Source organism: Choloepus didactylus, chromosome 12 (assembly GCF_015220235.1).
Source record: "Choloepus didactylus isolate mChoDid1 chromosome 12, mChoDid1.pri, whole genome shotgun sequence".
Taxonomy (NCBI): domain Eukaryota; kingdom Metazoa; phylum Chordata; class Mammalia; order Pilosa; family Megalonychidae; genus Choloepus; species Choloepus didactylus.
Window position 1 is genome coordinate 6,853,507 of NC_051318.1, and position 26,717 is coordinate 6,880,223.

Consider the following 26,717-nt stretch of genomic DNA (forward strand, 5'->3'; position numbering starts at 1 on the left):
CGTACGCATCCAGCATCCATCTCATGCATACGCATCCAGTATCCATCTGATGCATACACATCCAGCTTCCATCTCACACATACACATCCAGCATCCATCTCATACTTACACATCCAGCATCCATCTCACACATACATCTCCAGCATCCATCTCATGCATACACATCCAGCTCCCATCTCACACATACGCATCCCGCATCCATCTCATACTTACACATCCAGCATCCATCTCACACTTACACATCCAGCATCCGTCTCACACATGTCTCCGGCATCCATCTCACGCATACACATCCAACACCCATCTCACACTTACACATCCAACATCCATCTCACACATACGCATCCAGCATCCATCTCACACATATGCATCCAGCATCCATCTCACATGTATGCATCCAGCATCCATCTCACGCGTATGCATCCAGCATCCATCTCATGCATAGCATCCAGCATCCATCACGGACAGTTCACCACAGCCCCACAGAACCAGACACCCTGCCAGCATCCCACCTGCTGCACTTATAGATGCGACACAGTTGATGACAGCTCTCTCTATCCATTTTTGCCCTTGCAGCTGGCTGTACATGAAATGAGGATGTTTAGCCTTCAATTAGGAGCCATTTGTATTCAGGCTCTGCAGTGGGTGAGAGGAGCCTCTCCCTGTCGGCTGAGCCTTTAGTTCCGCCCTAAATTGACCGTGCCCAGAAGGGCAGGTCATACCCAGTTCCTGATGAATATGAAGTCACTGCGGTTGGAGGCTAAACCTGCAAGGCTCAAAATGAGAAGCTGCCGCATACTGTTTTTATGAGCCTTTCTCTCTCTGAATAAGGCACCCTTTCTTCATTAGCTGAGCGTGTTTCTAAAGAACAGGAAATGGAAGTCCTGAGAAATGTCATTAAGTGCTGCAGGGATTAGCATAAACAGGTGCCAAGTGGAAGATTTAATACTGTTTAGATTAAAACTGAATTCTGATGCCACGCTCACGCTCACCCTCTCCTAGTGGAGCTGTAAGTTTTAAAAGCATCATTATGCTGGGGAGACACTTCATGCTCAGTACACGCGTCCTTTCCCCACAGCCTGTGCATCACACCCAGCTGCCCGCTCAGAGAAGACAGGTGACGTGCTGGCTCTGACTCTAAATCACACCTTGAGTTCTTGCTTTGTCATAGCTTGGTTTGTGAGTGTGTGTGTGTGCACACGTGCACATCCACAGATCTCTGATGTCCTTAACATGCTTTTCATAATTTACCCCTGCTTCTTGGAATAGGAGCATAGAGCTGCCGTAGCTTCCTGTATTCTACCTAGAAGTGGAAATACCTAACACCTTATTGTTTTAAAAAACATGTTGTGTATGTAACCTGTCTCCTCTTTCTATCATAAATAAGTATTGCTAAAGTTCTAATTTTTTAAATCTTTTTGAAGGTTGATTTTGATTTCACAATTTTTTTGTTCTGATTTAAATGATTCCTGCCATTTTCCTGTTTCCTTTCTTATTTTTTTCTTTTGTTTTGTTCTTTTGCTCTTTTTTTTCATATTTTGAGTTCAGCCTTTTTATTTTTAACTAGTTTTGATTCCTCATAAGTGCATTTGAATCAATATACTCCCATAGATCCACTGTTTTGACTGTGTCTCAATGTCCATTAATTTTCTCCCACCATCTCAGTGTAAAACTCAGCACCAAATGGCATCATTATATATGAACAGTATTAAGGTACAGTATTTTCTTAAGTGTTCCACAAAATTCAATTTCCATGAGGAAATTAAACAAAAAGTGTCCCAAGTTTGAGAAACACTCTATATTCTTGGATATCTTCGATGAGTATTAGCATTTTAATTGTGCTTGGAAATTTAGCAAGCTTGACTTTTTTAAAACTAAGATTTGCAAAACATTTCTGCTCACAAATTATTTTTTTTTTCTGGTTATGCCTATGAGAAATTCAGGAAATTTAGCCAAATTATTCATTGCTAGCTTCAGAATCACTATATTTCCATTAATTTGGCTTTAATGATCCAGCATTAAGATTTAGGAAGATGTGGTCAGTGACTGTTATCCTGTGCCATGGATCCAGAAAGTCGTCTTCGTTTGAATCCTCACAATAATATCTCTGTAACCCTGGGAAAGTTAATTTTCTTCACTTAAAAAGGGGAGAATAATTAAATCTATTAAACTACATTGTCATGAAGATTTAACATGCTACTATACTCAAAGCTTCTAGAATAGTTCTGGATCATAGCTTGGTTTTCAGATGGACGTCAGAAGAGAGGAAAGTAAAACTAGGCCAAGGGAACACATATCACTCATCATTTTATCCTTAAAAAGAAAAAAAAGAGAGGGGGTTGGGGGAGAGAAAGACAGAGAGACAGAGAGAGAGAGAGATGCGTATAAAATGCCCCATATCAACGGACCTGGCAATGCAGCCTGGAATTACCTAAATCAGCTCCGACAGGAACTTTAAATTTTGCCCCCCGTGTCGCCTGCCCAGGCCACCCCCCAGGTCACCCCCCCCCCCCCCAGGTTACCCGTCCACAGTCAAGAGACAGGAAGGTGAAAGATGTTCAGCAATCCTTGGATTTTCCTTAAAATGAAGCTGAGGGATTGCAGCGCCTCCCGTCAGCTGTGGTGAAGAGGACACCTTAGAAGCTGCTGCCTTCGAAAGTGCTTCCTCACTTGTCCTTTTCTGACCTGGAAAGCAGTCCGTGGTCAAAAATGCACATTTCACCTCTGTTTTCAAAACTTTCTTTAAAAATTTTATTGTGGTAGTATACATATAAAACACGAAATTTCCCATTTTAACCATTTTTAAGGGTACAATTCAGTGGCATTAAGTAATTTCCTCAAGGAAATTGAATTTTGTGGAACATTTAAGAAAGTACTTAATGCCACCGTCACCGCCATCCATTCCCAAAACTTCTTCGGCGCCCCAAACAGAAACTGTGCCCATTAAGCACTAAGTCCCCCTTCATCAGGACTTAAAACTTTCTGAAGGAGAAATAATCGGTGGCAATCACTCCTCACCGCAGTGTTCATCCTGTCTTGAACCCGTGAGAATACGCTGGAGAAGCTTTTCTGGTGTCAGGACCTGTCCTCCCTGAGAACGACCTCACGTCTGCTGGGTCTAAGATGCTTTCCTCTGCACACGACAGAAGCCTGTCCCCACGTGGCCTCGTCGGTGGGAAAATCGTGGCTGGAGGGTGGTCCCAGGTGGGGTCATGCCTCAGTCGGCAGTGCCTCCCGGGACTCGAGTTCCTGCCACCTTCCCGCTCTGCCACCTGCGGCCCCCACGTGTGGAAGCTGTTCTGACCTCAGAAGTCCTCGTGATTAGCTTTAGGAAAGAGCTTTCCCTCTGCACCTCCAGCAGAAGTCAGCAGAAGGCACAGACGTTTCCCACGTCCCCTGGAAGATGACTGTGGGGCAGGAAGGTGGTTGTCAGAACGCAAGACGGAGCAAAAAGTCCCCAACGGGCTCTGCACAGCTGTGAGAATAAGTCAGAATAAGCTGCTCAGAACCCGCAGCCCAGGAGCTCCAGACATGCCCCAAAGCATTAAAACAGCAATATTTCTGGAACTGAAAAGAGACTTGGAAACAGAACAATACAGAGCAGACCACCCTGGATGTGTGTGTATGTGGACGTGAGCGTGGTGTGTACCTGGAAACCAAGCCTGCAAGACTCAGTGGACAAAAGAGGGGCCGTGCTCAACATTAAAACATGAAAATTCGTCTGCATTATCCTTTTTGCAGATCTCAATCAAGGCTGCTCTGCTGCTGCTAAAATGGCGCTCCTCCCTAAAAAGTAATGCCAGCTCACATGAGGACAACCATTTATGAGCCACACTCAAGAATTCACCTTCGAGGCGTTTTGATGCTGAGAACTCCCTCAGCACAGCTCCCTGGCCCAGTCCCAGCCCTGCATCCAGAATTAGGAAAATAGAGGTTGCAAACAAATTGAAGTGGGATCTCACTTCAGCGATTACTCGCTTGATAGCTTGAGTTTTCCTTTCGACAGTGCATGCTTTCTTCCCATACAATTTGATCAAACATGGAGTAGCTGCCAGAGAAAGTTTACATGTTCTTTAGATCCTCCATGGCGAGTTACCTAAATATATCCAAGTTTTGCATTTTCAAGACATTCCAAACTTTGAGAATAAAAAAAGAGAGAAATTAATGTTTTATGTGACAGTATGCCAGAAAATCCTGATCTGTGGAATTAGGGTGATACGCTTTGGAATGCAAAGAAGTATTACTAAGAATTGTTTTTTATTGCCACAAAAAGTAGCAGCATGTAATTTCCCTGCAATCCATGCTGCTGACATATACAAAAACTTAAGCGGTGTCTAACTGCTTGGAAATCTTCCCTTGCTGTTACTGCAGTTTAAAAGAACCGTGGCTATTCCCCATTTGTTCCAACATCAAGAGAGCTCTCTTTGGACATCTGAGGGTGGGCCATTGCCTACCAGGCTTGCTGAGGGGCCTCAAGGAAAGTCATGCTCCTGTAGAGAGAGGAGGACCAGGAGCTGCCTGTCTGTAGCCCTGGAACGTTCCCAGTTGCTTTGGAAGTGGGCCCACCCTGAAGCCCCTGGGGAATGAGGGACATGGAGGTAGAAGGTTGAAGGAGCAAGTTTTAAGCAACTGGGGGCCCACAGGCATTTAAAAATGGTGGACATTTCATGTCATTACAAGCCAGGGCTCCCCAAAAAACTCCATTCTTGTTGGGCAGAGGCAAGTACAGAGTTAGGAGGCCCTAGAGAGGGCTTGGAGCTTAACCAACAACCCCCACCCCACCCCAACCACTGCTGGGCTCTGTGTCACTGATTCCAATTTGGGGCATTATCTGCCCAGAGCCTCATCACCCTGTTTATTTGTCAAGCAGAGGAGTCGTCTGAGATCTAGGGATGAAAAAGGCCTAAGACAATGTCTTTTAAGTCCAGTGTAAGCCACCAAGGACTTATTCTCGCCAAGCCACAGCTCATACATAGAGTAACGAACCATTTAGAGTAGGAAGTGCCCAGCAGCCTGCGAGAAACCCACAGAAGCTGTATTACAGAAGGGAAAGCAAATAAGACCCTACGTCAAAGTACATGCTCAGGATATTATTTTGTTTCATGTACATATTCCCCATAAACCGCTCCCGCAGAGGAGCAGTGGATGTGGTTGCTTCTCTGGGCTCGGCCCACCCACCACCCTCTGCATTTCCACCAAATCTTCTACTAACCAAGCTTTCTCAACTCCCTCCCCCTGTAATGTCAACTCTGGAGGGCAGGGATTTTTGTCTTTCTGCCCACTAACGACTCCAAGTAAGCACACGATACCTGATGCACAGTGAGCATTTAAGTGATATTTGTTGGATAAATGAGGAAAGAATAACATCTGCAGTGTAATAAACTTCACGGGTTACAAAGCACATTCACGTATATCTTCTCGTTGACTCTGACAGTGAGGGGGAGCACGCTTTCTATCCTCATTTTACAGGAGAGGAAGTCAGTGTTCAGAGGGGACTAGCGAGTGGCAGTCCCCAAGGTGCTTGCCTTAGGAAGACGTTGTCTGGGAGACAGGCGGCCGGGCTAACCTGTCCCTGTGGCTTGTTCCAGGTGGGTCTTTTTCGGAAGTCGGGGGTGAAGTCTCGAATCCAGGCCTTACGTCAGATGAACGAGAACTCCCCTGAGCACGTCAGCTACGAAGACCAGTCAGCGTACGATGTGGCCGATATGGTCAAGCAGTTCCTCCGGGACCTTCCAGAGCCGCTCTTCACCAGCAAGCTCAGCGAGACCGTCCTCCACATCTATCAGTGTGAGTTCAAGTGATGCAGACTGGTGTTCTCTTACTGCACTTAAAATAGTATTTTCATATATTATTTTAACTGAACAAGTAATACAAGAATCCATAAAGAAGCCTATAAAAAGTTGGAATCCTATCTACCTCTCTAGAAGTAACCTTTGTTCAGTTTAGCACAGAAATTATCAGGCCATTTGTATGCATTTGAAAGTACCTTTTTGACACCGAAATCTTCCTTCTCAATAGGGTTTTGGGTAAGATGGAAAATCAACTTTCAAAATACTTTCAGTAAATTTAATATGAAAAGGAACACAATGGAATTTGTTTGGTACATAGTTATTTCTTAAAACATTTAATTAAAAAATAATTCTCTCTTGATATAGGAAATCCAAAGCCAAATATATTAAAATGACTAAAAATAAAAAGCAAATGAAACAATGTATTTTTAGTTGGTGAAAAATAACATAAACCATCTTAAGGCTTAAGATTAATTTGACTCATTTTTTATTTTCACTTGGAATTTTTTAATGATGCTAAAACAGTAATTCTCAACAAAGCCTCTATAGTTAAAATAACCATTGAAAATAACAACTATTGATTTAAAAACATACCCTACTAAAGGTAGTAGCAAAGGGGATATTAGAAATGAACAAGTGACTCTTTTCTAAATTCCATAATGTATTTATTATGAATTATTTTGATGGCCCAAATTCTTGTTCTTTAAAAACAAACAAACAAAAAAAAAAAACAATTGGCCCATAGACTCTTCTTTTTTTCATCAAAATATGCCTGAAAGAACCTTAATAAGGAACTGATCCAATTCAAAGAAGATCCCTGCTATGGAGACTCTGGTACTAAACATGTTCAAAGAGTCTATGCTATTGCAAATTCAAGAAGTCTAATCAGTACCACTTGTGAAAACAGGATGAAGTTGTGAACCACTAAATAAATATTATTTTAGCCAAGTGAATAGGTTAAACTGAATTGATCCACATTGCAAGTGGGCATGACACGTTGCTGTGAGAGGTAGAACTGCATTTTTGCATTTTTCAGCAAAGCCTCACTTATGGTTTGGAAGTATCAGATACGACTTTTTACTTCTCAAGTTAAGGTTGACACTCGACTAGGGCTCAAGCCAGATTGTTTCCAAACGATGAATGCCTTTGGCCCTGTCAGAGCCTCGGGAGCAAGAAGCCAGCTCCTCGCGGGCTTTATCTTGGCCGAGCAAACATTTACCGAGAGCCACTGTGTCAAGGGCACCAGGCTGAAAGGGTACGGATGAGTGGGTCTTGCTTTCTGCTCCTGAGTTGCTTACAGTGGCAGGAGATGCACCGTGTACTTACATAACTGCAGTTGAACAAGGCGGGAGAAGCCACACATGAAAGTTACAAATAAGTCCAGGGAGGGTGTAATGAGTATCTTGATGGTGCCTGTGCGGCCTGCAGATTGAGATGGTGAGCGGCTGATTGAATCTACAGCATGGGCCTGTGTCAGGACTGGGCAGGGCGTTCATCTGCATGCGTGCACGGTTAATGGACGATGCAAACAAAATGGCCCTGGAAATCAGACCGGGGCCACTCCAAGGAAGGGCCTTGACTTACTAGGGTCAGGGTTTGTGTTCAGGTTGTTCCGCATTGGGGAGACCCCGGGTGCTGCTGAGGGGCTTACCAATTAGGCTGCTTTAGGCTGTAAGGATGGGACCAAAACTCCAACCCACAGTGGTTTAAATAAACCATAAGGGCATTTTATTATCTCACCTGGCAAGAAATCTGGAATTAAATCACTCCTGAGTTGGTTAATTCAGTAGCTCAGTGCCAAGGCTGAAGTTGGCGTCTCTGTAATTCTCTTGGCTTTCCCCTTTTGGCCACAAGATGATTGCCACAACTGTTATGATTATCACACCTTCACAAAATCACATTCAAAGGCAAAAAGAGGGCTGAAGGGCTTCTCCTTGGGCATCCATCTCTTTGTATCAGCGTGAAAAAGCTCACCGATGCTCCTCGCGTTTTTCCTGGTCCCCTTGGCCAGAGCACGTTTGCCAGCTCTCCCCTCAGCGGTCCCTGGAAAGAGGAGTGGGTGACGGTATTTTGTTCAGACCATCGTGGTGCATCTCCTGGCAATGGGGGTATCTTCCCTGAGCTGAACAAGAGGTGCCTCCGTGACAGGGAGGAAGGGGAGAGGTGGGGGTGGCAGGGTGGGCGCCTGCACCTGGACGTGGCGGCAGTGGAGGGTCGGGTGTGGCCACACCAGTGGAGGCCACCGACCACCGGCACCGACGTCCAGCAGCGAGACTGGGGAGGAGGTGTCCACGGGCAGAGTCAAGAATCCAAGTTTCCAAAGTGCTGCTGGGAGAGAGGCCAGCGCCTTCCCCGGTTCTCCAGAGCAGCTCTGGTCTCTGCTGTGTCGCTTCCTGGGCATTCAGGAAAAGATCAATTGGAATAGAGCACCAGGTGGGCAAGGGAAGTATTTGGAACCCACTGATCTGTAGGAGGGAGGAGGCGAGAAGGGTGAAAGTCAGCTCTTAGGTTTAGAGGCCTGATGATGGGGGAATGTCACTGTCGTTGGGTTGCTTGTGCATCGGAGCAGGTCTCCGCCGTCAGCGCGCCCTCTCTCTGCCACCGGTCCCGTCCCGGCCACCCCTCTAATGACTGGCTTGTCCTCAGATGTCCCGAGAGAGCAGCAGCTGCAGGCGGTGCAGGCCTCCATCCTCCTGCTGGCCGACGAGAACCGTGAGGTGCTGCACACGCTGCTGTGCTTCCTGCACGACGTGGTCGCCTCGGTGGCGGAGAACCAGATGACGCCCATGAACCTGGCCGTGTGCCTGGCTCCCTCCCTCTTCCATCTCAACTTACTCAAGAAAGACAGTTCTCCGAGGTGGGCTTTTCAGTCGTGCCACACGGGCGCTCCCCAAGGACCGTTAAAAAAAAAATGAATACATGAAATGCGCTGTGTTTCAGCGGCTGATGTGTCGGCGCCCGTTTTGTTATTGGAGAATGTTTTGAGTCAGCCTATTTCGTGTGTGTAGCTCAGAGTCGTAGGATTATCAGTGTGGCTGTTAAGAATGTCTGTGAGATCCAGGAAGCTTGAGGAGCTTTGTTTTGTCTTATTTGTGTGAGTGGGAAGGAGAAAAATGGAGACAAAGTCGTGTTTTATAATCTTTGATACAAATCCTTATATTTGAGACCCAAGCACAGGAGCTCGTGGTTAATGAGTTTCAAACTTCGGAAACATAGATTAATTTCTCTCCCCACGGTTCTCCATGCTCTCTTGTATTTTTCCGAGGTTTCATGTATGAACTGTCAGACGCCTAGGCTGGCTCGGAATAGCCAAGGGTGTGGTCACTGCTTTTATTTGGGAATGAGAAGGTCTGGGGTCTACAGAGCTTCCGGGTGTGAACAGAACTCAAAAGGGATGAGCTCTGTGTCGCGAAAAGCTCCCTGGTTTTGCATCCATTTGTGACACTCCCGCTCGATTACAGGGTCATACAGAAGAAGTACGCCACCGGGAAGCCGGACCAAAAGGACCTCAACGAGAACCTGGCAGCTGCCCAGGGCCTGGCCCACATGATCGTGGAGTGTGACCGGCTGTTCGAGGTGAGAAAAGGCTCTGGCTGCCGATCGTGCGGCTCTTGGCACGAGATGAGACGCTTGGGACAGTTGCTACGCTCACGGGTGATGTTTGTTTGTTCCTGATTTTATCATGATAACACTTTTTGTAGCTCCAGTAAATTCCAGGCACCCGCATCATCAAGGCATTGGCAGTTTAGGCGATGGGGTGGCTGTGTTGATGGTTTTCCTGAAAACAGTTGCATCACCTGCAGTTCCCAGGCTCACGGCCAAGCAGAGTGCTCTGCCTCATTTGACGTTACCTCAGGCCTTGATCGGGTCCAACGTGTGTGTGTGTGTGTGTGTGTGTGTGTGTGTGTGTGGTGTGCAATCTTTGTTACTAAGCACCAACACCAGTATACAGATATAGCCACAGATACATTAAAGAAGCACATGAACTTGACCCCAGCCTGCTTTTTGTGGTAAAATTGGCATTCATGAATGGGAAACTGTGCTAAAAAGGTGCAGCTATTTCTAAGTCATGTTTGATGCTTCACTTAACAAGTCCATTTGCTTTGACTCTGTTGACAGTTGGCAATAGTTCCTGAGCTGCATTTTGCCAAACTGAAAAAAATACATTGTTAAATCAAAAGCAAATGGAAGGAATAGCAGGGAAGCCATTGCTGTGTTTTCAGTGACTAGTTCTAGCATCAGGAAAACGCCTGCATCCCCTGACTGCAGGAAGGCCCCTCCCAGCCTGGCCGGGGTCTTGGGCGAACACCTCTCGCCCGGGCCGCGGCCCGCTGTGCGCTGATTGTCCGTGAAATGCCTCTGCTGTCTCTGACTGTGATGGCAGCATTTCTTTAGCTCAACACGTTACTCTCTTGTGCCTCCTGCGCTCGGCTCAGGTCCCTCCTGACATGGTGGCACAGTCACGTACCTCGTACCTGGAGGCCGAAATCCACTCTCCAACCCTGGAAGAGCTGGGCAAGCAGCTGGAGGAGAGTGGCACAACGCTCCACTCCTACCTGGAGCACCTCGTCCAGGGCCTCCAGAAGGACGCCAAGGACAAGTTCAAAGGATGGGTCGTCTGTTCCAGCACAGACAGTACAGAGCTGGCTTGCAAAAAGGTAATCATGGGGGTTGGGAGAAACTGCCCCGAGAAAGCCACATCCACCAGCCGAGGATTTGCTTTTGCTTTCCAAGCGGCTGCTGTGTCCGCAGCCTTGGGACATGCAGAAACAGGCGAGGCACAGGACACGTTAAAAGGCCCAACATTGAGACCGTCAGCAACCCCGCTGCAAATAATAAGTGTGCCGATTTGGGACCAGACTGCCCGCACCTCGCTGTGTGACAGCGGGCAAGTCACCAGCCTCTCTGTGCTCAGCGCGCTCCTTGTCAAATGGACCTAAGGACAGGATCACAGTCAGCGGAGGGCCTGGGCCCCAGAAAGCGCTGTGGGTGGGGTGGGGGTGGCTGTTGTGTTCATCGTCATCATCGTCGTCAGTCTGGGCTTGAGAAGTAACATGTCAGCACTTTGAACCCCAGGGATGCAGGCTCACTGGGGGTGGTCGTGGGTGCCCAGAGCAGGGCGCTGGGTTCTGCTGGAACCCGGCGGCGGCTGCAGCTCCTGCGGTGTCCTCCTGCAGGTGGGGGACGGGACCCCGCTGAAGCTGTGGAAGGCCTCCGTGGAGGTGGAGGCGCCCCCATCTGTGGTCCTGAACCGGGTGCTGCGGGAACGCCACCTTTGGGATGAGGACTTCTTGCAGTGGAAGGTCGTGGAGACTCTGGACAAGCAAACGGAAATCTACCAGTACGTGCTGAACAGCATGGCGCCCCACCCTGCCAGAGACTTCGTGGTCCTCAGGTGAGCCCGGGCCGGGGGAGGCCGCTGGGACCCCGGGGCCTGCTGTCGGCCGCCCGTGACGCCCTGCTTCCGTCACCCAGCGTCCAGCTCTGCTGTGGACGTCGTGTGCTCTCCCTCCCCGCTAAGCGCGCAGTTTGTGTGGCTATAGTGTTCATTTTCTCGGAACGGAGCCCCGAGAATAGCTGCTGCCCCTCCAGTTGCCCTTTCAGCCAAATTGTGCAAATTGAGCCCGTGGGGCCGTCTTCCAGTCCTGCCTTCTCCCTCTGGGAAGGCAAGACTTACATCCATACAGCTCAAGCAGTTGAGCGTGGGTGACTTCAAGGTCACGTGTGTAAGTTCACATGGTGACCCCCAGTGACCCCGGACAGAGCCCTGGGTGTGCCGAGCTGCGGCCTCTGCCAAAACGTCCCTTCCCACTGACTTGCCAGTTGATTTCCAGACCCCTGCTCGCTGGGTTCGGAGTGAGGACACTAAACCAAGGACATGAGGTTTGCACGCAGGCATGGTTGCTGAGGTGGTCTCACCTCGGAAAGAATGATGATCGAGGATACTAAAGAACCTGAATAAAATATAATTAGTTCAATTGATCCTTTTTTGTCGATGACCGGAGGCACCGTCTCCTTCTTCCAGATTAGCAGCATGAAAGAAATCACTAGTGCAGTTCCCACAGGGATATTTTTAAGGCTTTCTCTATGAAATTTGTTTTGGAATACATCCTTGGTGCCTGGACTTTCACGGGTCGGTTTTCACCCTGGTGCGGATATTAGGGGAGAAGTACATGGTGGACGATGCAGGCAGTGAGGGCAGTGGCTTTGTTGCCCCGGCTGTGGCTGCACAGTTCAGCTCGGGAAGTTCAAATCAGCCTCCACTTTGGTGGCAGAAAACCTGACAGTTCTTCCAGGGACAGCAGCTGTGGGGATGGGGCCATGCTACCGCATGCCCCTCTCTCCCCCGGAGGCTGAGGGCCGCAGCCTTCCCCTCCCACCCCCGTCCCACCTGCCAGCTTTTGCTTCATCACTGGGTGAAGACTTCCTGAGAGCTGGCTTTGTGCCAGGTGCTGCTCGAGGCCCTGGGGATGCCTCAGACATGGCGGGCCTGAGTGCTTGCTCCCTTGGGCATGGATTCTGCAGAGAAAATACGTGGGGTGGGTTAACAACTACAAGGGGTGGGTCATCCAGGGCCAGCCTTTTTGGAATCCGAGTCTCAGTGACTCGACACTTAATGAGGCACTGGGGAAGAGCTCAACGCACAAGCAGATGAACGAGGTATCGGACACAATTCCTGCCACCAGGCTTGTTTACATTCGTGATGATACAAGAAGGTCGTTAATAGCACAGTTATAACCATATTCTTCCATCAGTCATAACGAATGAACCACGCTAATGCACGGTGTTACTGTTAGGGGGTTATCTGGGAACTCGGTACTTTCTGAATGATTTTTCTGTAAAACAAAGAAAAGGAGGTAAGGGGGAGGGAGATGGGGCCCTCCCCGCGCTAGGACATCTTGCTGGATGAGCTGCCACACGTGCAGCTGGTCTCCTCCCAGGATTACAGTGGATTTGTCTCCCTTCGCACCCTCCTCCAGCTCCTGAGAGACCACCAACAATAGTTACTGAGGATTTCCCATCTCATCCCCACAAATCCTTTGCTACTTTCAGCCTTTATTATTTCTCACAGATAGCCACTCATGGGGAGAAGTTGCTAAGTTTTTGCATGAGGCTTGGTTTATTCCACGTTCCCAGTCACACAGAACAGTTTCTGGCGTAGCAGGACAAGGTGAAATTATAGATGAGAAGCCTAAGTAAGGGAGTAGGATTTGTGGAGCAAATAACTGGGATTAAAATAATCAAACTGATGTCGGTGGTAGAAAGGGATATTAGAGGCTGTTACACAGATTCTCTCATGGTGCCTGATTCCCCTCCACAGCCTTTTCCAAGGTAGCCCCCATCTGTGCTTGAATAGCCCCAGTAACGGGAAACTCACTGCCTTTCAAGGCTGCACTTTCCATTTTCAGATGGTCTACACTGTAAATGTGCCTTCCTGGCTCTGCCTTCTGGAGACACAGAGACTCAGTTTACTTCTTCTCCCTCTCAGTAGCCACTGAGATATTTAAGGATAGTTTGCTGGTCCACATATGTTTTGTTCTCTTCAAGCTGGACATTACCAGTTCATTTATCCTTTAAGGCTTGAGTCAAGTGTCACCTCCTCCAGGAAGTCTTCCTCCTGGTGTGATCGCAGAGCACTCCGTGCACAGCTGTGTCAGTGCACTGACCTTGGTGCTGGAGGGTGCTGGGTGGGCTGTGTGCACGCATTATGTCCTTGGTGCTGTCTCAGAAGCTGGCACATCGATGTGCTCAGCGGATGTTTGCTGAGTGGGCTGGAGAGTCAGGCCACCTCGTCGTAACGGACAGGGGCCTCTGCGGCAGAGGGGCTGGGCCGCAGGGCAGGGCCCCACGCACAGACCTGGGCAGCTGAAGTCCCTCCCAGGCCACTGGCCCCAGAGCCGGCCTCCTGGCTTTGAACTGCACTGTCCAAACATGCCCCAAGCTTCCAGAAACCATTAGCTGAACCCAAATAACCGGGACTGGGATCTGAGCCTGGGTTGTGGGCAGTGCCGCTGACCGCCTTCCCTGGGCTCAGGCCTGTCTTGGTCTCTTAGCCGTAACCACCCTGTGCGGCCTGTTTTGCCCCAGGACCTGGAAGACGGACCTGCCTAAAGGGACGTGCTCCCTGGTGTCCCTGTCCGTGGAGCACGAGGAGGCCCGGCTGCTGGGTGGCGTGCGGGCCGCGGTGCTGGATTCGCAGTACTTGATAGAACCGTGCGGCTCTGGGAAGTCGAGGCTCACCCACGTCTGCAGGGTGGACTTGAAGTAAGTGCGGGTGCCCGAGGCTGGCACACCCGGGGGTGAGCGCACAGCTGCCCAGGCCCTCCCCAGGCCTCGCTCCTCGCCCCTGCTTTCTCACCCCATTACTCTTTCCTCTCCATTGCCCTTAATATTCTTCCCTAGCTGATGAATCACGACTCCCCCATCTTCTTCTTCCCTTTTGCTACCTTTCCCAAATTTCTGACACTCCCCGCTGCTAGCCTTTTGCTCCTCTTTGGGTTCCTCCTGCCCCCCACTTGTGTTTCTGTGCTTGGATGGAACAAACGCAAGCATTAGCAGCGGGCTGAGCACAAGTAGATGCTCGATGAAGTGAGCTCCTCTCTCGGGCTGCTTCTCTGCCTGTCTGCTTTCGCTGCTCTCTCTGGTTTCCCTCCTGGGAGAAGAGAGGAACTTCAAGCCAACACTCTCCGGGCCTCCCTCCCGCTGGCCTGGGTGGATGTTCCTGAGGTTTCTCAGAACATTGTAGATTCAGCCTGAATCTTCCTTTTCTACCGTGGGGATATAAATTTTAAAACACCCGACAAATGCTAAAAAGATTTATCGAATCCTCGACAGCCAAGAGGTCTGTTGGGGTGCCTGATGGTGGGACGAGATGTGCCGCCCCTGGTAGGGGCACACCGGCTGGTACACAAAGTGTTAAGAAATTCAGGGCATGGGACAGCGTTCGCCTATCCAGACAAGCTCCTCTGATTTGGGAAAAAAAAGACCCTTCCACTTCCTTTCTGATTTCTTTTCCCCACAGAGGTCACTCCCCCGAGTGGTACGCCAAAGGCTTTGGACATCTGTGTGCAGCGGAGGTTGCCAGGATTAGAAACTCTTTCCAGCCCCTCATTGCGGAGGGCCCAGAAACGAAAATCTGAGTCTCCCCCGAAGCGGGAGGCCAAGCTCAGGGACGGGGGAGCCAAAGTGAACCTTGCGGGTGAGCGTGAGTGTCGCTCTGCCCTGTGTGGGGACACAGAGAAGGCGGAACGTCAAAGATGCAAGAATTTCCAAGAACTTTTCCTAGCCTTCCTGGAGATGGCTACATCCCTACTAATATAATATTTTTAAAAATCAGAACATTTATCTATGTTACTTAAAATTAAATGGATTATTCCTTGTGCATCACCTAATTTGCTATTTAAAGGCTTCTAAGAAGCATATTCTTAACTGTAGATAAATGTACGGATCGTGTGTGTACAGAGATGTATATATTCTTTATCTTTACTGTATATTCGGAAAACAGCAATTTTATATGTAGTGGAGTGTTTGGGAAAGGAATGCATCTGACTTAGTGAGTCTGTCCCCACCGCAGCCCCAGCCTCGCCTCCTCACCGCTCTGAAAACAAAGCAGAAGCCGCTGCTCCCACCGACGTGCGGAGGCCGTCTGTCCGGTCAACCACCATGTCTAGCCAAAGATGCACTAACCAAAGGGAAAGAGCATGGAAAGGGTCTTGTGTGTCGACAGTTTGTTCATGTTATTCAAAAACTGAGAGGGGAGAGTTGGAAAGGGTAAATTTACTTCTCTGAAAGCAGAGCAGCCGGTGAGAAGCCATTGCCAGGCAAAGGCTCCGTGGCTGCGGCGGGCCCAGCAGGTACAGTGGCGGCGAGGTGTCCACGGCGAGGTGTCCGAGGCCAGTGGAATCAGAACTTCCCGCCCGCAGGTCAGAGCGGACAGTCAGCCCCCACTGTGCACCCAGGGTTTGCACAGCTGTGTTTCATAATGCTCTGCAACGTCGTCCTGTTGCACCAGGACCTCTTTGGTTGCAGTGAATTGGCGTTTCCTCACCAACACATTGCACTGAATTTAGGGAAACGGTGGTCCGGCAGGAGAACTGGACCGTGATAGCTTCAGGGAATTCATATTTTGCTACTTATGATGCTTTGAAAATATAAGTCATTGAAGTTTTGCGATCTGAGAGACAGGGTTTTTAATTAACCTAAGACCAAAAACTATGTTCTTTAGTTTTAGAAAAAATAAACAAGTTTATTAAGTCCATGTTTCTTCATTAACTGGCTCAAGCTACATAGGGTTTTGAACCAATCTTATTTATTATCGTGTAGGCGAAGCAAATCGACCCTCCTTAACCAATTGCCAATGGATCGAAGTTGTGTTTTATTGTAATTGAACAACAGTAGAGAGAAAGATAAATTATTGTGTTTCGTTTCAGGGAGAGCAGATTTCTTTGGTGGTCCGTGACCAACATTGACATCACGCTTTAGCAACTGGTGTTGGAGAAAAAAAAAAAAGAGTGTTTTCAATTTTTTTTTATATTATGTGCATTTATGTAATGTTTGCTCTTATCAGCAATGTGCAATTATTGTACTGAGAGGAATAAAAATGGCATATATGAGTTCAGGATGGTGCCAGGAAAATCATGCTGTTTGAATTATATGATCGAGGAGTTTTTTGTTTCCGTGCCTAACCTAAAAGGGGACAGCAAACCCGTAATTTACCATTTGGGCCATGCTCTGAGAGCAGAACAAATTCACTTCTTGAATTTAACCCTATATGCTGTGTTACTTTAGTGTGCACAGAGATTTTTCATGACGTTTAATCTAGGTAAACACTGGCCCTGCTCAAGGGTGGGATCTGCATGTTGGAGAACAGGGCAGCTGTCATCAGGGCCAGCACTGTTGTCCCACCTCAGGCAGCGCTTCTCCAACGTAAAAGTGCACAGGAATCACCGGGGATCTGGTTAAAATGCAGATTCTGATTCATTCGTCTGCCATGGGCCTGAGAATCTGCATTTTAAACAAGCCTCAGGGGTACCCCTGCCTGTTCGCGGACTGCACATAACAAGGACCCAGAGGAAACAAATCTGATTGTATTTCAGACTCCCCTTCCCTTCAAATTTACCTTACTTCTTGGGCACATACTAACCACATCACCGTGCAGAGAAACAACACAGTGCATCTTCAGGAAAAAAAGGAGGAAAAAGATGCATCAAGCCTGTTTGTCAAGTCCCACAGTATTTTATTGTTATCTTGCCATTGGAAATAAAGTATATTTCATTTTAATAATATATATACCTCATGCATATTTTTACCTCATTGTTGGTATCAGTCATATTGTAAATCAGCAATTGCCACGGCAAGTGAATTTAGAGACATTAAAATATTTGTTATTTCCTATAAAATACATGTTGATTTTCATGCTTTGCCCCATAAGTGGAAACCGTGTTTCATTAGTAAGATGCCCCCCGAGATGGTGCACCATGAACGAGACGCTGGGGACCGGTCAGCGAGCTCTCGGGACGACACGGTCATCCACAAACGCAAACTACCGCCTTCTCCGTAAGGCATTAAAGCAGTGGGTGGGGATTTTTTTAAAATACTTCATTGTCCTCAAATCTGGTGTTATAAAGCACGTTTATAGTATTCTTATCAAAGATTTAGTGCAATTTTTAGCTACTGTGCCTTTTCATGGCGTGGGCAAGAAATTGAATCTCGGAACGACAGATCTGACTCTGAGCCTTTCCCCTGCCCCGCCCCATCCTTGATCTTGTTCTCTCTGCACTCAGCTTTGGAGAAAAGATAACAAAGGTAGCACCCAGTGGGGCAAGCAGGCATTCCCCCACATTCTCAGCTGCAGGTTACCAAAGCCCCAGCTCCCCAGAAGATGGATCACCCGTAAGTCTCATCCACACTCGGCTCTCAGTAATTCAAACCTGATTCAGAACCCACTTTGTGCAGTTCTTGGGTGTGACACTGTCCTACTTCTGCCCTGGGGTATTGGGGCACAAACACCAGCTGTGTGGCTTCTTCTCAGGCAGATAATGCTCAAGGGATGAACTAACCCCCAGCCCCCCGGAGCGTTCATACCAACCCCAAAACAAAATCAGTGTGTGCTGCCTGCACAAGCAAGGAGGAGATGCCTCGCAGTACTGAAACGTTGGAAAGTCATGGATTTTGATCAATTGACAGTGTGCAACTTTTGACATTCCTTAGGCAGACTGCAGACTTCCAATAATTTTTTGAAGACAATGTTTCCTCCCCTTCTCAAAACCAGACCACGTCCTCCTTGGTCATAGCTGAAGCTCAAAATTCCAAGTCATACTGTTCCCCTGAAGCAAGATTTCCTGTGTAAAATAGTTTCATTCAGCGCACATTTGCCAACTGTTGAGTAGGGGTTGGGCACAGTAGCAAGTCGAGGTACCAATGCCTAAAAGACACGATCTGGGCAGAGGCGATGATTTCTCTATACCAACCTGCTGGCCAGTCATTGTAGAGTCCATGAGAGCCCAGAGGCAGTGGAGACCCCCAACAAAGTCAGAGAACAGGGCATGTCACCCGAGTCAGAGAAGTGATACAGAGATCAGCCTATGGAAAGACAGAGTGTCAAAGTAAAGGGTGGAGTTGGGCATCAGAGAGATGTTGGGTGTGGCTTTGGCAGAAGATACACAGTGAAGGAGTAAGTGGGCAGGAGATAAGCTGCAGTTACAAGTCAGGCTTTTCAAAGAGACTTGGGACCTTATCTAATATGCAAAGTAGACCCCAGAAGCAGAGAAGTGGAATCCCATGTGTTTGGATGTTAGAGGCTTGCAGGGAGTGAAACAGAATTGCCATAATACAAGGCACCCATGAAAGAGCAGGATTGTGAGTTACACCCAACTTTGCCAGTGTTCCCCTCCAGTGCTGGGGATTCCTTACCATCTGGCCTTCCTGAGCTGACACTAATCCAGGACACGCTGCCTCTCCTTTCATTGTAAATGGACGTTGCCTTTACTTACCCCGTCTTTGATGTGGATTAGTTATATAAATTTGGTAGTCATCTGGTCAACCTCAGAGAAGACACTATCAAACCAAAATAATACAGTTAAGCCCAAGACTCGGAAAGCCCAAGTCTGTCTGATGCCAAGAGCTGGTTAAGATGAAGCTGCTGAGTGAGGTCTCTGGACACAAACTTCTCCAAATCAGCAAAGTTGGATTGTCAAGCTCAATCCTCCCTCTTCTTATATTTAATGCCCTCTGGCTTGACCAGGAGGTGGGCTGAACTTGGATCCTGGACCAACTATAAACCATTTTCAAGCCTTGAAGCTAAGCTGGAGCCATCACTCTCTCCTCCCGCACCTCCAGCATGGCCAAGGCATAGAACTAAGATCCCTGTCTTGGGCTAGACTGGAATCTCCTTTTCCGGTTAGTCCTGGACCCCATGGATGTTAAGGACATGCTTTGGGACGGTAACACCATGACTAGTAGCCAGTTGAGGTTGGCTTGGTAAAGGGCAGACTGATGGTGAGGAACTAAACAGAAGGTCCTCGTAACAGTCCAGGTGAAGACTTTTGTGGGGAAAAAAGAAGCAGATAGATCTTTAAAGACAATTCTGAGCTAGAACTAATATGATTTGTCTGCTAGTTGGTCATGGAAGAGTAGGGAAAAGGAATTAGGTGACTGAGTTTTCTAGCTTGGAAAATTTTGTTTGGTGTCTCCTTTAGCTGATATAGGGGGAAAGTGGAGGGAGAGCAGGTGACAGGTGGAAATAGGGTATGGAGAGAACCATGACGGACAGGATGACCATTGGGTTCTGACCACATAGCACTTGTGATGGCTGCAAACCTTCCAGGTAGACAAGCCTGGCCAGGTGGGCACACAGGTCTGAAGCTCAAGAGTGATCAGTGCCCAAGACTGAGCTACGCCCCTTGGCATTTCCTGCCCCCTGACCACAACTCAGTGGTCCAGTGACCACAAACCACTATTTCCTATCTCTGCCTTTGCACTGACCTTCTCCTATCTTAGTCTTGCAACAGCCTATTTATTCCTCAAAACCCTGTTTGGGCGTCATTTCCTCTGTGGACCTCCCTGACCACTCCTCTCTAAATCACCTAACATCTTGTCTAATCACATGGCAGTAAACGCAACTGTCCTGCTAGGCTACAAGCTCTTGAGGGCGTGTAGCTCCATCTCCCAGGACAATTCGTGCCATCCATGCACATTCTATAAATATTTGTTAAAACAAGCTGGGCACAAAGAGTGCACACACCTTGTGCACATACGGGGTAGAGGATTCCAAAGTTAATGAGATAACTTGAGTTTTGGGTTTTGACTACTTGGACCCTTCCCAATAGTACAAAGATCAGCTGGTCTTCCAAAAAGTTAAATGTGACCCTCTCAGGAATTAGCAAATACTGAACATCTGCTTACAGGCTAATGGGGAAATTGGATTAATTCATTCATTCAACAGTTAGGTATTGAACAACCAGTATGTGTCAGACGCTGGTCTGGGCTTTTGGTGAATAACAAAATGAATGAAGTCAGTGCAAAAATCCCTGCCCTTGGGGAACATACATTGTAGTGGGGAAAAACAGACAATAAACAAGATGAATCACTGAGCAGGTAAGCCGTACAGAGAAAAATTAAAACAGGGGAAGGAGACGGACTGCAAAATGGGGGCTTTGCAGCTGTAGAGAGGATGACTGGGGGGGCCAGATGTGTCAAAATGACAGCTACTTTTGGGGTATTTTTCCTTCCAGCTCCCCCAGAGTTGCTAAAATTACAGTGGTGGGATTGACAATCCATTTGCTGAGCATCTATGGGGATCAACAATCCATTTGCTGAGCACCTATTCCTTATAAAGCCAAAGAAGTACAGCGACCCTGGACAAGTGAGTCCTCTGAGAGCCCGACTTGCTAAGGGAAAAGGGCTCCCCCTTCCAAGCCGATAGGAAAGCTGGGCTCACAAGGGACACACGGACGAAAGAAACCCCAGGAGATCACGTTTAATTTTTATGTCTAAGTTATCATAGCTCAAGCCTGTTGGGCTAATTTCCAGGAATGAGCACAATTCAAAGGCCCCGGATACTGTGGGGATCCTGGAGGGGAGCCCCCTCATGCACTCATTAGCAAGCTGGGCTCTTCCCCTGACTTCCTGCCTCCCCCCGACCCCGGTGGCTCGCTGCCCAGTGCTCCCATCACACCAACGCCCCATCCAGCCTCCAGGATGGGACCGAGTCTCCCCTCCATCCTTCCTTCTGGGGCTTAAGCCAAGCCCTCCCCTTCCTCCCACCGCACGCCTGGGGCCAGGCTGTTGCCCTTGATGAGACTCTGCCAACGGGGGGAGAGAAGGAAGAGGGGCCGGCAGTGTAGAGCTGCTGCTAGGAGCCCACCGGGCCGAGCCGGCCTCACAGGCTCCCACCCCTCAACCAGCCCGGGGCTCGGCCACGTGACAGAGCCTGAGCCCGAGGCTTCCTGATACCTGGCGCCCTGGGCTGATTGGCCACGGGGACAGCAGCTCACCTGGAGAAGACCTACGGGGTGTGGCTCGAGCCTGTGACCCCTGAGGGTAATCCCACAGTGCACGGGATCAGTTCGTGTTTTCCCCAGTCTGGTTATCTCCTGGGAGACACCACCAGGTGCTTCGCACACCTGTCCCCATCCTCGCAGGCAGGTTGACCCTGACCCCCCTTTCTTCCCACCCGGGTCCTGAGCCCTCCCCCATTGCAGCACGTAGAAGGAGGTGATCAGCGACCCCACCCACCGAGGAGGCGATGGATGACACTTAACATGACCGCCTTTCAGACAGCGTTACTCTGCCCTGTGTTTGCACAATTCAGCCTTTTCTCTCTCTTTTGGGAATCAGAGGGGCGTTGTCTCCTGTTATGTGGCTTTCAGGCAACAGCAGGTAGGTGGGAGCTTTTCTTGGAATAAGAAAGCCTGGATTCACACCACCACGTTAAAAAGCCTCCACCTGGAAGTCCACCTGGCTTTGTTCTCCTAAGAGGATAGGGGCGGGCTGTGGTCCCACCCCGGGGAGGGTGGCAGCAGGGTCCCTCCGGGCAGCCCCGGGGAGGTGGCCTCAGCTTCTGAACACCCTCCCTGCAGCGCTCTCCCTGACCTTGTCCCTCCCCCCCTTTCACCTCTTAATTTTCCCCAGGACGCCCTGAAGCCTTCGTCTTTCCAGGTTTTTGAGCCCATCAGGCAGCTTCTGAAGGGATTCCCGGGACTGTGTGGGGCTTCCGCAGTCCCGAGCCTCTGATGTGCAGCTTTGCCAGAGGGAGACCTGCAGGGGACGTCCCCGTGGTGTGCCAGGGGTGACCCCAGAGGGATGGGGGGGCTTGCCTTGGGGGACTGCTGGGACAACGGGAGAGGGACGTGGGCACACACCCCCAAAGGACAAAAGTCAAAGACGTGAAGATGCGCCAAACTGGGGATCACAGGGCAGGAAAATGAGGCGCCTGCAGTCACTGCACCTCCACGAGCTACTCCAGTTTTCTGCTGCTGCGTCATCTACAGGGAAAAATAAAAAGGACTCTGCTGCCCTATTTGAGCCACGCGTCAGTTGCACCATCTTCCACAGGGATAGATGGGCAGGTCATAATTATTTTGGAGAAATGAGGGTATCCAGGCATCTAAAATTAAGAACATTCTCTGAAGATCGGCCACAAACGGGCTGCATGGCACCCATCCCTGGGGTCTGCAGAGCTGCCTTCTGTGAGGTCGAGATGGATGCATGGGAAAGAAGCACTTGCCCATGGACATCGCTTCTCTTCTAGAACTGCAGCAAACAGAATTGCTCAATTCAAAAGGAACTTGGAAGAGGCCAAGTTCCTCTTCTTGGTTGCCTGTCAGTTTGCAGTGGTTCCAGTATAAAGCCGGTGGTTGGTGCCCGCAGCACAAAATGCGTCAGTTGCTGCCTCCAACAAGTTATGTGGCATTTTGAACAAAAATGTGACACATGTTTGGCTGCATTGCTTGCTTCTCAGAAGACTGCAGGATTGTCCTAGGTTTCCCCACAAGCCTCCAAGTCTGTATTTCACAGAGCCGCCCCCAAAGCTGTCACCCTGCAGACCTAATAACCGGTGGCAGTTCGAGGCTCAGAACGTTGCAAAGCAGGCATCAAGCAGGACGTTTTTATCTGAGGGGAAGGGGTCATGCACCACTGCACACACAGCAGCAGCTGCTGCTTCACAAAGACAGGGCTGGGAGGGAGCTCTTCTTTGTCTGAGAAGACAGAACACTGTGATTTTGTGTAAGGATTTGGGAGTGTGAAACAAATGCTCCCAAGGTCCCTGCATCCACAAGTGGAGACGTTACATGGAGAGGGGGATGCTGTGAGCCCACCAAACCAGGAAGAAAGTCTCCCTGCTGCTCTCGCCCCCAGACTGGGCCCAGGGCATTCACAACCAACAAATACACCTGGCTGTCAGCTGATGCTCAGGGCTGCCTCCTCTGGTTACGTGGGAGCTGTCAGTGGAGCTAAGTAACACAGAACACGGCACCCCCTTTCACACAAGACAAAGAGCAGGTGTTTTTGAAAGTTGTTCTTTGTTTATTATTATTAATGTGATGAGGACTTTTAAAACAACCTCATGTTTGGCCACAAAGTTGAAGCACAAGCCAACAACAGAGTTAGGTAAAAAGGAATTCAAAATTAATAGAAAAAACATCACAGTTTTTGTCAATTTCACTGGCATGAACTAAGATGTTAATTAAAGTTAATTAATTAACCCTACATACCAACAGAGGGGCATCATGTAAGAAATTAATTTCTCCCTTGATAGACTTCATAAAATGTGAGCATGACCTATTACCAGGAGACCACTACATCAGACGTGTGTCTTTCCCACCACCCGTCTCCAGTTGCCTAAATGGGTTGGCTGAGCAAGTGTCCTCCACGCTGTGCTTACTCCCCTCTCGTTCTCGTCGCTGCTGGCTGTATTAGGGTCCGTGACCTGGGCAAGGAGGAGAGGAGCCACTGGCCCCACACGGTCCCCTGGGGGAGGCTGGCAGGCCCATCCAGCGACACTGGAGCCATGAAAGGGCCTTGGGGCCACACCCCAGGCAACTGATCCGGAATCCCTGGGGGTGGGGCTCAGAATCCATCATTTTTTAAAACCCCGCAGTGGGCCCAGTGTGCAGTCAGGATGGAGGACCCCTGCTCACAGCAGCTCTTTGGAAACTGCCTGCCTGGGATGGAAGCTGTGTTGCAACCAGACCGAGCAGACGTGGGAGAAGAGCCGCTGACTGTCCACCCCCCACTCCCGAGGCAGAGCTCACAGGTGCCTGTGAACGGGACAGTCAGCCTGCTCTGCGGTACCTGGATTTGCTTCTTCAACTTTGCTTTAAGGGCAAGAACTCGTTTCCCTGTGCTTTTCTGACTAAGTTAATATGGAAGTTGAAATTGTTTTTCTTTGATTTATTGGGTCAGAAACAAGGTTTGAAGATGAGTTTGTCCAGTGTGCGGCAATCACACTGTGAAATGGGATTTCACTGTAGCTCAGACGTCCTATTACAGTTGTTAGTGACATTTTCCATCCTTTCCCCTTCTGTTTTTCACAACCTCTTTCTCTGTGATATCAGACAATGGATATTGACCACAAATATATGAGAAAAAATGTACCAGGAAATGCTTTGCAGCAAAGAAAATGCCATTCAACAACATTTAGGAAATTAAAAAATGGAAAATTTCAATGGGTTTGGAAAAAAACTACACATTCTAGGAAACTGTAAGTATTTGATGATGCCATAAAGAGGTTCATTCTAGCAATCAGGTTCCCTGTTTTAACTTGCAGAATAGAGAACGTAACCCTAGGATAGTTCTTGCCAACAGAAAGTTTGCCAGTATGAGTAATGAAGGGATAGGAATAACTCTAGGAAAACATTATAGTCCCCTCATATAATGATTAGGCTAGCGGCGATAACTTAGGACAGCTGTCGGTGTTACTCCCTCACTGCCTGGACAGGTAGGTTATCACAGTTAGTACAGGTAAGTTCGTCATTCTCAGTTCCTCTGAGTCCACAGGACTGAGCTGTATGGCTTCTAATAGAAATCCGTTTCTGGTTCCGGACAGTTGGGCCCAATTAATCAGTCAGTGAGGTAATTCTGTTCATTCAGTTATTATATCATTCATTCTTAATTTATTCACTTAATCAACATCTATCAAGAAATATTATGCTATATACAAACATATATGTTATATATATATTATGTATTTAAGACTCTGTGGTGCCAGACACTGGAAAAACACAAACCAGACGTGGCATCTCCTTTCTCATCTAGACCAATGAACCTCTGTCAAGTATGGTTGAGATCATCCAATTTATTTTTCCTTCCTGGGCAGAAAGCATTGTTTGACATTAAATATTAATGGAGGGGCTACAGAACAATGCAATTGCTCTAATTTGGAAAAGGAGGACATTTTGAATTAGAAGACTAAATTTGTGGAATATAGTATCAAAAGAAAAGCAGTTTGCTTCCACCCAAATGACTACCTATTCAGAATTCTTCCTTCCGCACAGAGGTTTTGAAATATTTGCTTTGATGAAGATGTAAATCTATGTGCCAATTGTTTCTATGGATTATAGCGCTTAAAAGATTCTTTAAAAAAAATCTATTCTGCTATTTGTTTAAATTTTTTGGATATCTTAATTCTGCTTTTAGCAGAGCAAGTGTTTCTTTAGGTTTTCGGACCTCTGCTATGCAATACAGTGGCCGATAGCCACACGTGACTACTGAGCCCCCCAAAAGTGACTAGTCCAAATCGAGATGCTCTGTACACATAAAATACCCACCAGATTGCTAAGACTTAGTACCCCAAAGAGTATGTAAAATGTATCACGAATAATTTTTAGATTGATCACATGTTGAAATGATAATATCAAAGATGAGGACCAGAAAGCCCCTCATCTGTACCCTGCCTGGCTGGACACGAGAGGGGCTCCCGCCTTCTTCCCTGGTGGTCAGTGACCTCCTCCAAAGGTCTGCGGGGGCTCCAAGGCAGCACGAGGCTCTAGTTACAATCTAATCGAATGGCTTTCAGCTGTCATTTCTCTCGGGGACTTTGGCTTCTCTGTTTTGCCCCTTTGGGCTCTTCCTTGCTTTTGCTCTCTCAGTGTCTGAAACGAGCCCTGGGCTGAGCCCTAAGGGCAGCCCGCAGCTCCTCTCCACCCACCGCCCCCTTCCTGCCTGGCAGTCGCCCCTCTTGCAGTCACACCTTCTTCCTCCTCACCCCGATTCTACTCTCTGTGGCTGAGTCAACTCACAAGGCAAAGTAACAGGCAGATGTATCACAATCCTTTATCAGGGAGCAGAATTACTTTTCAACAGGCTCAAGGAGATTAAAGGACACGTAGCAAGAAAATGATTTTTAACAACGTTCATTATTTAACAGTAATTAACAAGAAGAAACTAGTCCAACAATAGGAATGGTTAAATAAGTTGTGACAAATTCATACAGTGGAAGTGCTGGTTTGGAATGTATTATGTCCCCCAAAATACCATGTTCTTTGATGCAGTCTTGTGGAGGCAGATGTGTTAGTGTTGATTAGCTTGGAATCTTTGGATTAGGTTGTTTGCATGGAGATGTAACCCACCCAACTGTGGGTAATACCTTTGATTGGATTATTTCCATGGAGGTGTGGCCCCACCCATTCAGCAATGGGTCTTGATTTAATCATTGGAGTCCTATATAAGAGCTCAGACAGAAGGAGCTTGCTGCTGCAGCTGAGATAGGCATTTTGGAGATGGTGTTGAAAGCAGAGTTTTGCCAACAAACACTTCGGAGATACTAGCCCAGAGTTTGCCCCCAAGAAGCTGATGCAGAGACATCTTGGAGGACGCCATTTTGAAACGCAACCTAGGAGCAAGCAGACGCCAGCCACGTGCCTTCCCAGCTAACAGAGGTTTTCCAGATGCTATCTGTGTTCACAGTGAAGGTAACCTATTGTTGAT

General features: G+C 48.3%; 1 protein-coding gene across 4 annotated transcripts in view; it reads left to right on the top strand.

The window, feature by feature from the left end:
* The window catches only part of STARD13 (StAR related lipid transfer domain containing 13), a 155,558-nt gene extending 138,484 nt beyond the window's left edge, over window positions 1-17,074 (top strand). For all 4 annotated transcript variants that reach the window (XM_037799689.1, XM_037799688.1, XM_037799691.1 and 1 more), the window contains 7 exons: window positions 5,589-5,787; window positions 8,436-8,646; window positions 9,251-9,365; window positions 10,226-10,447; window positions 10,967-11,184; window positions 13,878-14,054; window positions 14,812-17,074. In XM_037799689.1, the coding sequence (XP_037655617.1) occupies window positions 5,589-5,787; window positions 8,436-8,646; window positions 9,251-9,365; window positions 10,226-10,447; window positions 10,967-11,184; window positions 13,878-14,054; window positions 14,812-14,929 (1,260 nt within the window). In that variant the 3' untranslated portion in view covers window positions 14,930-17,074. The remainder of the gene's footprint in view (window positions 1-5,588; window positions 5,788-8,435; window positions 8,647-9,250; window positions 9,366-10,225; window positions 10,448-10,966; window positions 11,185-13,877; window positions 14,055-14,811) is intronic.
* Window positions 17,075-26,717: the final 9,643 nt, after the last annotated feature.